Here is a 15110-nt window from a genome sequence, read left to right as displayed (position 1 = left end):
CATGCGTACCAATTAAGAAAACACCTAAGTTTCTCCTTAATGAACTGGACCAGCTTGTAGACAGTCACGTGCATAAGAAATATTGAACCTGGTCTTGTCTACCTTTGCTACTGTTTGCCACAGCATGACTCAACTTCGACATTTTGACTGGGAAACATTTGTTAGCAAACCGAACACACATTCTTCTATCAGTAGAGAGTGGTTAGCCATTAACAAAATTAGGGGATGGAACACCTGTCAAGTCTCCCACCCGGACCCTTCACAACGAGTTGGCCAACAACCTGCTACTGAACAGGCTACGCTAAACCTCAGACATGTACATAGTGACACACTAATGCACTTCAAGATGAACAAATAGCATGATGATTGCAATAACCTGTTCGCTGAGTCCGAATTCGACGCGCTCCCGATTAAAGACAAAGCTACGTCTTCAGGGAAAAATGTTATCACATAGAATATACAGCAAAGTACCCAGTAATCCTCTTTTTGTATTGTTTAACACGAGCTAGTTCTACTTACCTCCTGGTCCTGTGGCCTTAACATACTAGTACCCAAACCCTATCAACCTGACACTTTTGGACCATCATCTATGACGAGCTCAGTCGTGTTTTACACAGAACTAGGCAGCAAAATGTCACTTAATCTAGATGACTGCATGCACAAAAGGAGCGGGCGTTAACGATGAAAATACCATCTAAGATGAATATGACAGGATGGACTCTGGGCTGGATTTATAGCAACCTCCAACAGAGTCATGTCCTGTTTCAAGGACACAGACATGAAATCAAAGACTTTAAACTTAGCATTCCGCAGGGTGGTGTGCTTTCTCCTACTCCCCATCAACCATCTTCAGTGCCCTAAGTAATGCCCTTCGTCAATCGAAGCCCACGAATACATGACACCATATACTTTGCTCATTTGACAGTATTATAATGAACACCTCTGGATACAATAATACTTTCACTATAGTTTCCAAATACTTATGAATGGTTAGGATTAGTCACCTCTGCAGAAGAAACCAAAATCCTCAATAGACCAAACTCAAGACAGCATTGTGAACTACCACTTTTAATGCACATAGTATCACTAGGCCAATTGCCTGCTTGCCGGAAATTCATTTTGATAAAAGAAAAAAAAATCTTCACGGTTTTGTAAATCTTCGCTGATGAAATATTGAAGGCACTGAATTAGCGAGAGCTCCATACTCTGTCGAAATATCTATTCCATTATTTTATGACATGCCTTCGCTTAGGCTTCAAAACCTAGACTCCTGAAGTGGTTTCACAAGCTCCAAGGAAAGGTAATCAATTCTTATCTCTCACTAATGTTGCTCAACGTAACACAAAAAATACAGTATCTTAAGGACCTAAAGTAGATTACCCCCCACCCCATTATTTATCTGTCTGAATACCAACTCCTGTAAACAATTTTTTTACCTTAATGACGACATCACTGTCTACGATTACACGTCTTGTATCTCCTGGCTTCGTTGTCAGCACGCAGATAGAAACACTTTCTTCTTGGGTTATTACGGATGAGCGCTTTAGAGTTCAGAGATTTCTTACATATTTACCCAGCGGTCGGATTTCCTTTTCCTGACACAAACGTGTCCTTATCTGGACGTACACTAAAACGTATTTGGAGCATGTTTATTATTTCCCACGCATCCTACCGCCATGACGGTCAAATAAAGCTCAGATGAAAGGGCGAAATCAGTGTAAAGTTCTGCTACGAAATTTACAAAAGTAGGATCATGTATGGCGGCAAAAAAGTGTCATGAGGACGGGGTTGTGAGTGATGTAACATATCTTGAGTGTGTTCTTTCCACGGACAAATTATGAATACAAAAAGTAAGGTGTCACAAGGAAAACTGATCAGAGAGGAGTGTATCTATGGTATTTCATTTAAATATTTCCCCAGTATTCCTCACAGTGGCATTTGTTCGTTGGTTCAGTTAAAACGCATTAATACATCACATTTCCAGAGACCAAATGTACTAAGAGACCAAACATACCTTGGCAGCCCACATGGACGTGGCCGGACACGTGCAGGTAGAAGGTCTAGGCGCCAGAGAGGCCGTCACCCTCTGGACGACTCTCATGGATGAAAAAGGCGTCGAGTTCTCCTCTCACGCCCACTACCAGGCGGACGCCTCAGGGTCGGTGGATGTGTGGAGGCATAAATCTCAGGGGGGAAGGTATCAAGGCGTGTTTCCCCAGGGGCTGGTGTCCACTTTGGCCCCAGCACCTCCTGCCTGCCAGCAAGACGTCAAGTTAAAGTGGACTCGTCTCTATAAACGTCGAGTTGAGGAACCCTTCACAGTAAGTTGAGCATGTCTACCACACTTTGATATTTCTGATAGACAAAACGCAACATTCTCTCTGAATACAATTTTAACGTCAAAATAACATGAATTCGTAAACATACGTGGATTTAGCAGCGGATGGAACCATGGAAGCGGAAGCGAGTCACAGGGTGTGGGAGGGGGCGAAGGTTCTGGGAGCGTTGAAGAATGTGTGGAAGGCGAGAACGTTATCTCGGAGAGCAAAAATGGGTATGTTTGAAGGTGGTTCCAACAATATCATATGGTTGGGAGGCATAGGCGATAGATAGGGTTGTGCGGAGGAGGGTGGATGTGTTGAAATAGAGATGTTTGAAGCCAATATGTGATGTGAGGTGGTTTGATTTAGTAAGTAATGAAAGGGTAAGAGAGATGTACGGTAATATAAAGAGTGTGGTAGAGAGAGCAGAAGAGGGTGTATTGAAATGGTTTGGTCACATGGAAAGAATGAGAGAGGAAAGATTGACAAAGAGGATATATGTGTCAGAGGTGGAGGGAACGAGGAGAAGTGGGAGACCAAATTGGAGGTGGAAGGATGGAGTGAAAAAGATTTTGAGCGATCGGGGCCTGAACATACAGGAGGGTGAAAGGCGTGCAAGGAATAGAGTGAATTGGAACGATGTGGTATACCGGGGTCGACGTGCTGTCACTGGATTGAACCAGGGCACGTGAAGCGTCTGGGGTAAACCATGGAAAGTTTTGTGGGGCCTGGATATGGAAAGGGAGCTGTGGTTTCGGTGCATTACACATGTGGCCTTTGTTGTCTTTTCCTAGCGCTACCTCACACGCGAGCGAGGGAAGGGGGTGCCATTTCATGTGTGACGGGGCGGCGACGGAAATGGATGAAGGCAGCAAGTATGAACATGTACAGGTGTATATATGTATATGTCTGTGTATGTATATGTATGTATACGTTGAAATGTATAGGTATATATCTGTGCAGGTGTGGGCGTTTGTGTATATACATGTGTTTGTGGGAGCGTTGGGCCTTTCTTTCATCTGTTTCCTTGCGCTACCTCGCTAATGCGGGAGACAGCGACAAAGTATAATAAACATATAAATGAATAAATACGTTTATCATGGTTACCTTGATTTTAAATGCAGAAACGTGTTTTCATGCATAGGGAGAGAATACTTTTCTACATGTTGATTATGCTATTAAAACTACAGTGCACATTACATTATTACTCAGGTAATGAAAGTACGAGAGTTTCAATATGTTATAATGTGCTGTGCAGTATCAGGTGCGTGTGTTGAGGGGTCATCTGACGGAGAAGGAACTGTACAGCGGCTCGCGCCCTGAGACCTTGGCCAGCGTCCACTTCACCCGCGACCTTATGGGTCCCGGCGTCACCAGGCACGAGGTGGAACATGGCAACATCTACGGCACTCTCTTCCTTCCCCCGGGCCAAGGACCACACCCTCTCGTCCTGGATATGTTTGGTCGTCAGCCAGGAAATCTTGAGTACCGTGCGTCCATGTTGGCCTCCAAGGGGTATGCTTCAATGTCATTACCTTATTTTGGCTTTTAAGGATTTGCCACAGGATATGTCTACTATCAATATGGAATACTTTCTTGAAGCTGTGGACTACCTGCAAAGTGTTCCGAATGGAAACCGAGGGAGGGTGGGAGTCGTGGGCTCCAGCAAGGGAGCTGAATTTGCGATTTTATTGGCTGGGTTATCTAGTGATGTGAAGGCAGTGGTGGCTATAAGTCCTTACAATTTGAATATTGATGCAAATCTTCTATTAAGAGGCAAGTCATATTTGAAGGGTTTCAGAATTACAAAAGAAAGTATGAATGTTAAAATTGGAAGTGATGGCATCATTCATACGTGGGGAAAGGAAAACTTTTTTCACTGGGATCATCCGCTGATTCTTCCCATAGAAAAGAAAGCTGCAGATTGTCTTGTGCTGCTTGTGGCTGGTGACCAAGATGGAAGTCATGCGCATCGGTCGGCTATAACGTTGTCAGAACGCGCCAGACGTCTGGACTGTGGCAACGTATACACCCTCATTCTTCCTGGAACGGGTCATATTATTGACCCTCCCTACCACGCGTTCCAGAAATCTATAATGGCTTTGAACCCGTTGAGAAAGACGGCCACTTCTGATACACTGCTCAACATGCCATATCATTTCGGGGGTGAGGCTTGGTGGACGGCTCGGGGTGCCACAGATATGTGGAAGCGAGCCAGGGAGGTCCTGCATCTTAAGCTGGTTCAGGAAGCTGGACTACCCCATGATACGGCTAACTAAGCTGGAGCACCTCGATGCTATTCTTGAGCACGACGGTATGACCCATGGATATGACCTGCCTGTCCTTTGACCTGATTCAGGGAATTAAAGTTGGTACTTTAACCGAAGTGGGTTTCTTTTGGCAATTCTTTATTGTTCTTGTCCTGACAAACCTGAGGAGAGGTGTACTACCTTAGCACAAGTGTTGCTTGCTCAGGTGATGATGACAGACGACGTTTACTTTTAAGTATACTGTAATTTATATAGAAATTACAGACATGACATATTCTATACTTCACTGACACACGGATTATTCACGTAATTCTATACAAAGATCCGAATCCTCTGATGAAAATGTATCGAGACAGTATTCTTGTTTAATGGTCAGATCAGCACTAAATGAAATAAAAGTTAATTATACAGTAGGCCAAGATACATTTTATCTAAGGACAATGAAAGAAGTGAAAAAAGAAATAGTTAAACCCTTGACTGGAATATTGCCATCTCAGTTATTTACTCTAACTCCAGTACCACGAGAAATATCATTGAATCTTCTATTAATAAAAAAACAAAAAATCATAACCTTAATATTAGTGAAGGTCTATACAAATTGGATAGCTTTATTGCTGATAAAATTTGCAAACAATTCCGATTCTTGTCCACATAATAAGTTTAAGATACGCTCGTTGTCTGTCTTGGATGATCACTTGTTTACCAAATGGCGTCCTAGCTACGTCTCTTTGTTGTATATCAACCGACTTATATTTCCTTCTTGTATCTCCCCTGATGATGTGATTATTACACGAAAGTGCACTTGGGAACTTACCGTGTTTCATTTTCCCCGTGACTCATAGGCATATACTTGATCACGCGCAAAATTGTGATCCTTTCATATATGTATATATCTTATTCTACTTTGTCGCTGTCTCCTGCGTTAGCGAGGTAGGGCAAGGAAACAGACGAAAGAATGGCCCAACCCACCCATATACACATGTATATACATACACGTCCACACACGCAAATATACATACCTATACATTTCAATGTATACATACATATACATACACAGAGTAATACATATATACACATGTACATATTCATACTTACTGCCCCCAGCCATTCCAGTCGCTACCTCGCCACACATGAAATGGCAACCCCTTCCCCCCGCACGCGCGCGAGGTAGCGCTAGGAAAAGACAACAAAGGCCACATTCGTTCACACTCAGTCTCTAGCTGTCATGTGTAATACACCGAGACCACAGCTCCCTTTCCACATCCAGGCCCACAAAACTTTCCATGATTTACCCCAGACACTTTACATGCCCTGGTTCAATCCACGTCGACCCCGGTAAGCCACATCGTTCCAATTCATTCTATTTCTTCCACGCCTTTCACCCTCCTGCATGTTCAGGCCCCGATCGCTCAAAATCTTTTTCACTCCATCCTTCCACCTCCAATTTAGTTTCCACTTCTCCTCGTTCCCTCCACCCTGACACATATATCCTCTTAGTCAATCTTTCCTCACTCATTCTCTCCATGTGACCAAACCATTTCAATACACCCTATTCTGCTCTCTCAACCACATTCTTTTTATTAACACACATCTCTCTTACCCTTTCATTACATACTCGATCAAACCACCTCACACCACATATTGTCCTCAAACATCTCACTTCCAACACATCCACCCTCCTCCGCACAACCCCATCTATAGCCCACGCCTCGCAACCATATAACATTGTGGTACCACTATTCCTTCAAACATACCCATTTTTGCTTTCCGAGATAATGTTCTCGCCTTCCACACATTCTTCAACGCTCCCAGAACCTTCGCCCCCTCACCCACCCTGTGACTCACTTCCGCTTCCATGGTTCCATCCGGTATTGAATCTACTCCCAGATATCTAAAACACTTCACATACCCCAGTTTTTCTCCATTCATACTTACCTCCCAACTGACTTGTCCCTCAACCCTACCGTACCTACTAACCTTGCTCTTATTCACATTTGCTCTCAGCTTTCTACTTTAACACAATTTACCAAACTCAGTCAACAGCTTCTGCAATTTCTCATCCGAATCAGCCACCAGCGCTGTATCGTCAGCGAACAACATCTGACAAACTTCTAAGCCCTCTCATCTACAACAGACTGCATACTTGCCCCTCTCCAAAACTCTTGAATTTTCCTAACCCCATCCATAAACAAATTAAACAACCATGGAGACATCACGCACCCCTGCCGCAAACCGCTATTCACAGGGAATCAATCACTTTCCTCTATTCCTACTCGTACACATGACTTACATTCTCGATAAAAACTTTTCACTCCTTCTAGCAACTTGCCTACCACATCATATACTCTTAACACCTTCTACAGAACATCTCTATGAACACTATCATATGCTTTCTCCAGATCCACAAATGCTACATACAAATCCATCTGTTTTTCTAAGTATTTCTCACCTACATTCTTCAAAGCAAACACCTGATCCACACATCCTCTACCACTTCTGAAAAAACACTGCTCTTACCCAATCTGATGCACTGTACATGCCTCCACCCTCTCAATCAATACCCTACCATATAATTTCCCAAGAATACTTAACAAACTTATACCTCTATAATTTGAGCACCCACCTTTATCCCCTTTGCCTTTGTACAATGATACTGTGCATGCATTCCGCCAATCCTCAGGCACTTCACCATGAGCCATACATACAATGAATATCCTCACCAACCAGTCAACAGTCACCCCATTTTCTAATAAATTCCACTGCAGTACCATCCAAACTCGCCGCCTTGCCATCTTTCATCTTCCGCAAAGCTTTCACTAACTCCTCTCTGTTTACCAAACTATTTCCCCTGACCCTCTCAATTCGCACACCACCTCGACTAAAACACCCTATATCTGCCACTCAATCATCTAACACATTCAACAAACCCTCAAAATACTCACTCCACCTTCTTCTCACATTACCACGACTTGTTATTACCTCACCATTAGCCCCCTTCACCGATGTTTCCATTCGTTCTCTTGTCTTACGCACTTTATTTATCTCCTTCCAAAACATTTTTTTATTCTCTAAAATTTAATGATACTTTCTCACCCTAACTCTCATTTGCATTCTTTTTCACCTCTTACACTTTCTCTTGACCTGCTGCCTCTTTCTAATATACACCTCCCAGTCATTTTCACTATTTCCCTGCAAAAATCGTCCAAATGCCTCTCTCTTCTCTTTCACTAATAACATGGATGTTTTGGCTCTGAGTGAAACGAAGCTCTTGGGTAAGGGGAAAAAATGTTTTGGGAATGTTTTGGGAGTAAAGTCAGGGGTTGGTGAGAGGACAAGAGCACAGGAAGGAGTAGCACCTTTCCTGAAACAGGAGTTGTGGGAGTATGTGATAGTGTAAGAAAGTAAACTCTAGATTGATATGGGTAAAACTGAAAGTGAATGGAGAGAGATGGGTGATTATTGGTGCCTATGCACCTGGGCATGAGAAGAAAGATCATGAGAGGCAAGTGTTTTGGAAGCAGTTGAGTGAGTGTGTTAGCAGTGTTGATACACGAGACCGGGTTATAGTGATGTGTGATTTGAATGCAAAGGTGAGTTATGTGGCAGTTGAGGGAATAATTGGTGTACATAGGGTGTTCAGTGTTGTAAATAGAAATGGCAAAGAGCTTGTAGATTTGTGTGCTGAAAAAGGACTGGTGATTGGGAATACCTGATTTAAAAAGAGAGATATACATAAGTATACGTATATGAGAGGTATAGGAGAGAGTATAGGAGAGATAGCCAGAGAGCGTAACTGGATTACGTGTTAATTGACAGGCGCGTGAAAGAGAGACTTTGGGATGTCAATGTGCTGAGAGGTGCAACTGGAGGGATGTCTGGTCATTTTCTTTTGGAGTCGAAAATGAAGATTTGTAGAGGTTTTCAGAAAATAAGAGAGAATGTTGGGGTGTAGAGTGGTGAAAATAAGTGAGCTTGGAAAGAAGACTTGTGTGAGAAAGTACCAGGAGAGACTGAGTGCAGAATGGAAAAAGATGAGGGCAAAGGAGGTAAGGGGAGTGGAGGAGGAATGGGATGTATTCAGGGAAGCAGTGATGGCTTGTGCAAAAGATGCTTGAGGCATGAGAAACATGGGAGGTGGGCAGATTATATATATATATATATATATATATATATATATATATATATATATATTCGTACTATTCGCCATTTCCCGCGTTAGCGAGGTAGCGTTAAGAACAGAAGACTGGGCCTTTGAGGAAATATCCTCACCTGACCCCCTTCTCTGTTCCTTCTTTTAGAAAATTGAAAAAAACGAAAGGGGAGGATTTCCAGCCACCCGCTCCCTCCCCTTTTAGTCGCCTTCTACGACACGCAGGGAATACGTGGGAAGTATTCTTTCTCCCCTATCCCCAGGGATAATATATTTATAAATATATATATATATATATATATATATATATATATATATATATATATATATATATATATATATATATATATATCTTGGAAAGGATCACAATTTTGCGCGTGATCAAGATATTCCCATGAGTCCACGGGGAAAATGAAAAACGAAAAGATCCCAAGTGCACTTTCGTGTAATAATCACATCATCATGGGAGACACAAGAGAGAAATATAACAGTCAGTTGATATACATCGAAGAGACGAAGCTAGGACGCCATTTGGTAAACATGTTTTGGACAATCACATGTTTACCAAATGGCGTAATAGCTTCGTCTCTTCGATGTATATCAACTGACTGTTATATTTCTCTCTTGTGTCTCCCCTGATGATGTGATTATTACACGAAAGTGTAATTGGGAACTTTTCGTGTTTCATTTTCCCCGTAGACTCATAGGAATATATATATATATATATATATATATATATATATATATATATATATATATATATATATATATATATATATATATATATATATATATATATATATATATATATATATATATATTCCTATGAGTCTACGGGGAAAATGAAACACGAAAAGTTCCCAATTACAATTATATATATATATATATATATATATTATCCCTGGGGATAGGGGATTAAGAATACTTCCCACGTATTCCCTGCGTGTCGTAGAAGGCGACTAAAAGGGGAGGGAGCGGGGGGCTGGAAATCCTCCCCTCTCGTTTTTTTTTTAATTTTCCAAAAGAAGGAACAGAGGGGGCCAGGTGAGGATATTCCGAAAAAGGCCCAGTCCTCTGTTCTTAACGCTACCTCGCTAATGCGGGAAATGGCGAATAGTTTGAAAAATATATATATATATATATATCTATATATATATATATATATATATATATATATATATATATATATATATATATATATATATATATATGGTTGCGAGGCGTGTGCTATGGATAGAGTTGTGCGCAGGAGGATGGATGTGCTGGAAATGAGATGTTTGAGGACAATATGTGGTGTGAGGTGGTTTCATCGAGTAAGTAATGTAAGGGTGAGAGAGATATGTGGAATTATAAAGAGTGTGGTTGAGAGAGCAGAAGAGGGTGTTTTGAAATGGTTTGGACACATGGAGAGAATGGGTGAGGAAAGATTGACAAAGAGGATATATGTGTCAGAGGTGGAGGGAACGAGGAGAAGTGGGAGACCAGATTGGAAGTGGAAAGATGGAGTGAAAAAGATTTTGAGTGATCGGGGCCTGAACATGCAGGAGGGTGAAAGGCGTGCAAGGAATAGACTGAATTGGAACGATGTGGTATACCGGGGTCGACGTGCTGTCAATGGATTGAACCAGGGCATGTGAAGCGTCTGGGTTAAACCATGGAAAGTTCTGTGGGGCCTGGATGTGGAAACGGAGCTGTGGTTTCGGTGCATTATTACATGACAGCTAGAGACTGGGTGTGAACGAATGGGGCCTTTGTTTTCTTTTCCTAGCGCTACCTCGCACACATGAGGCGGGAGGGAGTTGTTATTCCATGTGTGGCGAGGTGGCGATGGGAATAAAGGCAGACAGTATGAATTATGTACATGTGTATATATGTATATGTCTGTTATATATATATATATATATATATATATATATATATATATATATATATATATATATATATATATATATATATATATATATATATATACATTGAGATGTATAGGTATGTATATTTGCGTGTGTGGACGTGTATGTATATACATGTGTATGTGGGTGGGTTGGGCCATTCTTTCGTCTGTTTCCTTGCGCTACCTCGCTAACGCAGGAGACAGCGACAAAGCAAAAGGAAACAGACGAAAGAAATGGCCCAACCCACCCCCATACACATGTATATACATACGTCCACACACGCAAATACACATACCTACACAGCTTTCCATGGTTTACCCCAGACGCTTCACATGCCCTGATTCAATCCACTGACAGCACGTCAACCCCGGTATACCATATCGCTCCAATTCACTCTGTTCCTTGCCCTCCTTTCACCCTCCTGCATGTTCAGGCCCCGATCACACAAAATCTTTTTCACTCCATCTTTCCACCTCCAATTTGGTCTCCCTCTTCTCCTCGTTCCCTCCACCTCCGACACATATATCCTCTTGGTCAATCTTTCCTCACTCATTCTCTCCATGTGCCCAAACCATTTCAAAACACCCTCTTCTGCTCTCTCAACCACGCTCTTTTTATTTCCACACATCTCTCTTACCCTTACGTTACTTACTCGATCAAACCACCTCACACCACACACTGTCCTCAAACATCTCATTTCCAGCACATCCATCCTCCTGCGCACAACCCTATCCATAGCCCACGCCTCGCAACCATACAACATTGTTGGAACCACTATTCCTTCAAACATACCCATTTTTGCTTTCCGAGATAATGTTCTCGACTTCCATACATTCTTCAAGGCTCCCAGAATTTTCGCCCCCTCCCCTACCCTATGATCCACTTCCGCTTCCATGGTTCCATCCGCTGCCAGATCCACTCCCAGATATCTAAAACACTTCACTTCCTCCAGTTTTTCTCCATTCAAAATCACCTCCCAATTGACTTGACCCTCAACCCTACTGTACCTAATAACCTTGCTCTTATTCACATTTACTCTTAACTTTCTTCTTTCACACAGTTTACCAAACTCAGTCACCAGCTTCTGCAGTTTCTCACATGAATCAGCCACCAGCGCTGTATCATCAGCGAACAACAACTGACACTTCCCAAGCTCTCTCATCCCCAACAGACTTCATACTTGCCCCTCTTTCCAAAACTCTTGTATTCACCTCCCTAACAACCCCATCCATAAACAAATTAAACAACCATGGAGACATCACACACCCCTGCCGCAAACCTACATTCACTGAGAACCAATCACTTTCCTCTCTTCCTACACGTACACATGCCTTACATTCTCGATAAAAACTTTTCACTGCTTCTAACAACTTGCCTCCCACACCATATATTCTTAATACCTTCCACAGAGCATCTCTATCAACTCTATATATATATATATTTTGGTCGGGGTGGTGTGCAAAGTGAGAGGGTTGGGGAAAATGATTTGGTAAACAGAGAAGAGGTAGTAAAAGCTTTGCGGAAGATGAAAGCCGGCAAGGCAGCAGGTTTGGATGGTATTGCAGTGGAATTTATTAAAAAAGGGGATGACTGTATTGTTGACTGGTTGGTAAGATTATTTAATGTATGTATGACTCATGGTGAGGTGCCTGAGGATTGGCGGAATGCGTGCATAGTGCCATTGTACAAAGGCAAAGGGGATAAGAGTGAGTGCTCAAATTACAGAGGTATAAGTTTGTTGAGTATTCCTGGTAAATTATATGGGAGGGTATTGATTGAGAGGGTGAAGGCATGTACAGAGCATCAGATTGGGGAAGAGAAGTGTGGTTTCAGAAGTGGTAGAGGATGTGTGGATCAGGTGTTTGCTTTGAAGAATGTATGTGAGAAATACTTAGAAAAGCAAATGGATTTGTATGTAGCATTTATGGATCTGGAGAAGGCATATGACAGAGTTGATAGAGATGCTCTGTGGAAGGTATTAAGAATATATGGTGTGGGAGGCAAGTTGTTAGAAGCAGTGAAAAGTTTTTATCGAGGATGTAAGGCATGTGTACGTGTAGGAAGAGAGGAAAGTGATTGGTTGTCAGTGAATGTAGGTTTGCGGCAGGGGTGTGTGATGTCTCCATGGTTGTTTAATTTGTTTATGGATGGGGTTGTTAGGGGGTGAATGCAAGAGTTTTGGAAAGAGGGGCAAGTATGAAGTCTGTTGGGGATGAGAGAGCTTGGTAAGTGAGTCAGTTGTTGTTCGCTGATGAAGCGAACAACATATATATATATATATATATATATATATATATATATATATATATATATATATATATATATATATATATATATATATATATATATATATAATGTATTTCAGAAAAGAAGAAGGAATGTTGGGGTGAAGAGGGTGGTGAGAGTTAGTGAGCTTGGGAAGGATACTTGTGTGAGGAAGTACCAGGAGAGACTGAGTACAGAATGGAAAAAGGTGAGAACAAAGGAGGTAAGGGGAGTGGGGGAGGAATGGGATGTGTTTAGGGAAGCAGTGATGGCTTGCGCAAAACATGCTTGTGGCATGAGAAGCGTGGGAGGTGGGTTGATTAGAAAGGGTAGTGAGTGGTGGGATGAAGAAGTAAGATTATTAGTGAAAGAGAAGAGAGAGGCATTTGGACGAGTTTTGCAGGGAAATAATGCAAATGAGTATAAAAGAAAGAGACAGGAGGTCAAGAGAAAGGTGAAAGAGGTGAAAAAGAGGGCAAATGAGAGTTGGGGTGAGAGAGTATCATTAAATTTTAGGGAGAATAAAAAGATGTTCTGGAAGGAGGTAAATAAAGTGCGTAAGACAAGGGAGCAAATGGGAACTTCAGTGAAGGGGGCTAATGGGGAGGTGATAACAAGTAGTGGTAATGTGAAAAGGAGATGGAGTGAGTATTTTGAAGGTTTGTTGAATGTGTTTGATGATAGAGAGGCAGATATAGGGTGTTTTGGTCGAGGTGGTGTGCAAAGTGAGAGGGTTAGAGAAAATGATTTGGTAAACAGAGAAGAGATAGTAAAAGCTTTGCGGAAGATGAAAGCCGGTAAGGCAGTAGGTTTGGATGGTATTGCAGTGGAATCTATTAAGAAATGGAATGACTGTAATGTTGACTGGTTGATAAGGTTACTTAATGTATGTATGATTCATGGTGAGGTGCCTGAGGATTGGCAGAATGCTTGCATAGTGCCATTGTACAAAGGCAAAGGAGGTAAGAGTGAGTGCTCAAATTATAGAGGTATAAGTTTGTTGAGTATTCCTGGTAAATTATATGGGAGGGTATTGATTAAGAGGGTGAAGACATGTACAGAGCATCAGATTGGGGAAGAGCAGTGTGGTTTCAGAAGTGGTAGAGGATGTGTGGATCAGGTGTTTGCTTTGAAGAATGTATGTGAGAAATACTTAGAAAAGCAAATGGATTTGTATGTAGCATTTATGGGTCTGGAGAAGGCATATGATAGAGTTGATAGAGATGCTCTCTGGAAGGTACTAAGAATATATGGTGTGGGAGGCAAGTTGTTAGAAGCAGTGATAAGTTTTTATCGAGGATGTAAGGCATGTGTACGTGTAGGAAGAGAGATAAGTGATTGGTTGTCAGTGAATGTAGGTTTGCGGCAGGGGTATGTGATGTCTCCATGGTTGTTTAATTTGTTTATGGATGGGGTTGTTAGGGAGGTGAATGCAAGAGTTTTGGAAAAAGGGGCAAGTATGCAGTCTGTTGGGGATGAGAGAGCTTGGGAAGTGAGTCAGTTGGTGTTCGCTGATGATACAGCGCTGGTGGCTGATTCATGTGAGAAACTGCAGAAGCTGGTGACTGAGTTTGGTAAATTGTGTGAAAGAAGAAAGCTAAGAGTAAATGTGAATAAGAGCAGGGTTATTAGGTACAGTAGGGTTGAGGGTTAAGTCAATAGGGAGGCAAGTTTGAATGGAGAAAAACTGGAGGAAGTAAAGTGTTTTAGATATCTGGGAGTGGATCTGGCAGCGGATGGAACCATGGAAGCGGAAGTGAATCATAGGGTGGGGGAGGGGGCAAAAATCTGGGAGCCTTGAAGAATGTGTGGAAGTCGAGAACATTACCACGGAAAGCAAAAATGGGTATCTTTGAAGGAGTAGTGGTTCCAACAATGTTGCATGGTTGCGAGGCGTGGGCTATGGATAGAGTTGTGCGCAGGAGGGTGGATGTGCTGGAAATGAGATGTTTGAGGACAACATGTGAAGGAGTGGGGAAAGATTGACCAAGAGGATATATGTGTCGGAGGTGGAGGGAACGAGGAGAAGTGGGAGACCAAATTGGAGGTGGAAAGAAGTGAAAAAGATTTTGAGTGATCGGGGCCTGAACATGCAGCAGGGTGAAAGGCGGGCAAGGAATAGAGTGAATTGGATTAATATGGTACACCGGGGTCGACGTGCTGTCAATGGATTGAATCAGGGCATGTAAAGCGTCTGGGGTAAACCATGGAA

General features: G+C 42.2%; 3 protein-coding genes across 4 annotated transcripts in view; 2 read left to right on the top strand and 1 right to left on the bottom strand.

The window, feature by feature from the left end:
• LOC139751807 (acyl-coenzyme A thioesterase 3-like) overlaps positions 1-5400 on the top strand; it is a 29243-nt gene extending 23843 nt beyond the window's left edge. The window contains exons 2-3 of one of the 2 annotated variants that reach the window (XM_071667390.1): positions 2023-2321; positions 3580-5400. In XM_071667390.1, coding sequence (XP_071523491.1) covers positions 2023-2321; positions 3580-3873 — 593 coding nt within the window. In that variant the 3' untranslated portion in view covers positions 3874-5400. The remainder of the gene's footprint in view (positions 1-2022; positions 2322-3579) is intronic. The other variant, XM_071667391.1, reaches the window with a different exon arrangement.
• Positions 1-15110, bottom strand: part of LOC139751810 (acyl-coenzyme A thioesterase 5-like) — a 99420-nt gene that overhangs the window by 43056 nt on the left and 41254 nt on the right. The window lies entirely within an intron of this gene.
• On the top strand, positions 3905-4600 carry LOC139752236 (acyl-coenzyme A thioesterase 3-like). The gene has a single exon (XM_071668271.1). The coding sequence runs from the start codon at positions 3905-3907 to the stop codon at positions 4598-4600; it is 696 nt and encodes a 231-aa protein (XP_071524372.1).

The sequence above is a fragment of the Panulirus ornatus genome, chromosome 12 (assembly GCF_036320965.1).
Source record: "Panulirus ornatus isolate Po-2019 chromosome 12, ASM3632096v1, whole genome shotgun sequence".
In the NCBI taxonomy this organism is placed as follows: Eukaryota; Metazoa; Arthropoda; class Malacostraca; order Decapoda; family Palinuridae; genus Panulirus; species Panulirus ornatus.
This window is presented reverse-complemented; position numbering and strand designations above follow the sequence as displayed.

Bases quoted from the DNA above. Each gene is read 5' to 3' on its own strand.
- LOC139752236 (XM_071668271.1), top strand. From the start codon at position 3,905: ATGGAATACTTTCTTGAAGCTGTGGACTACCTGCAAAGTGTTCCGAAT.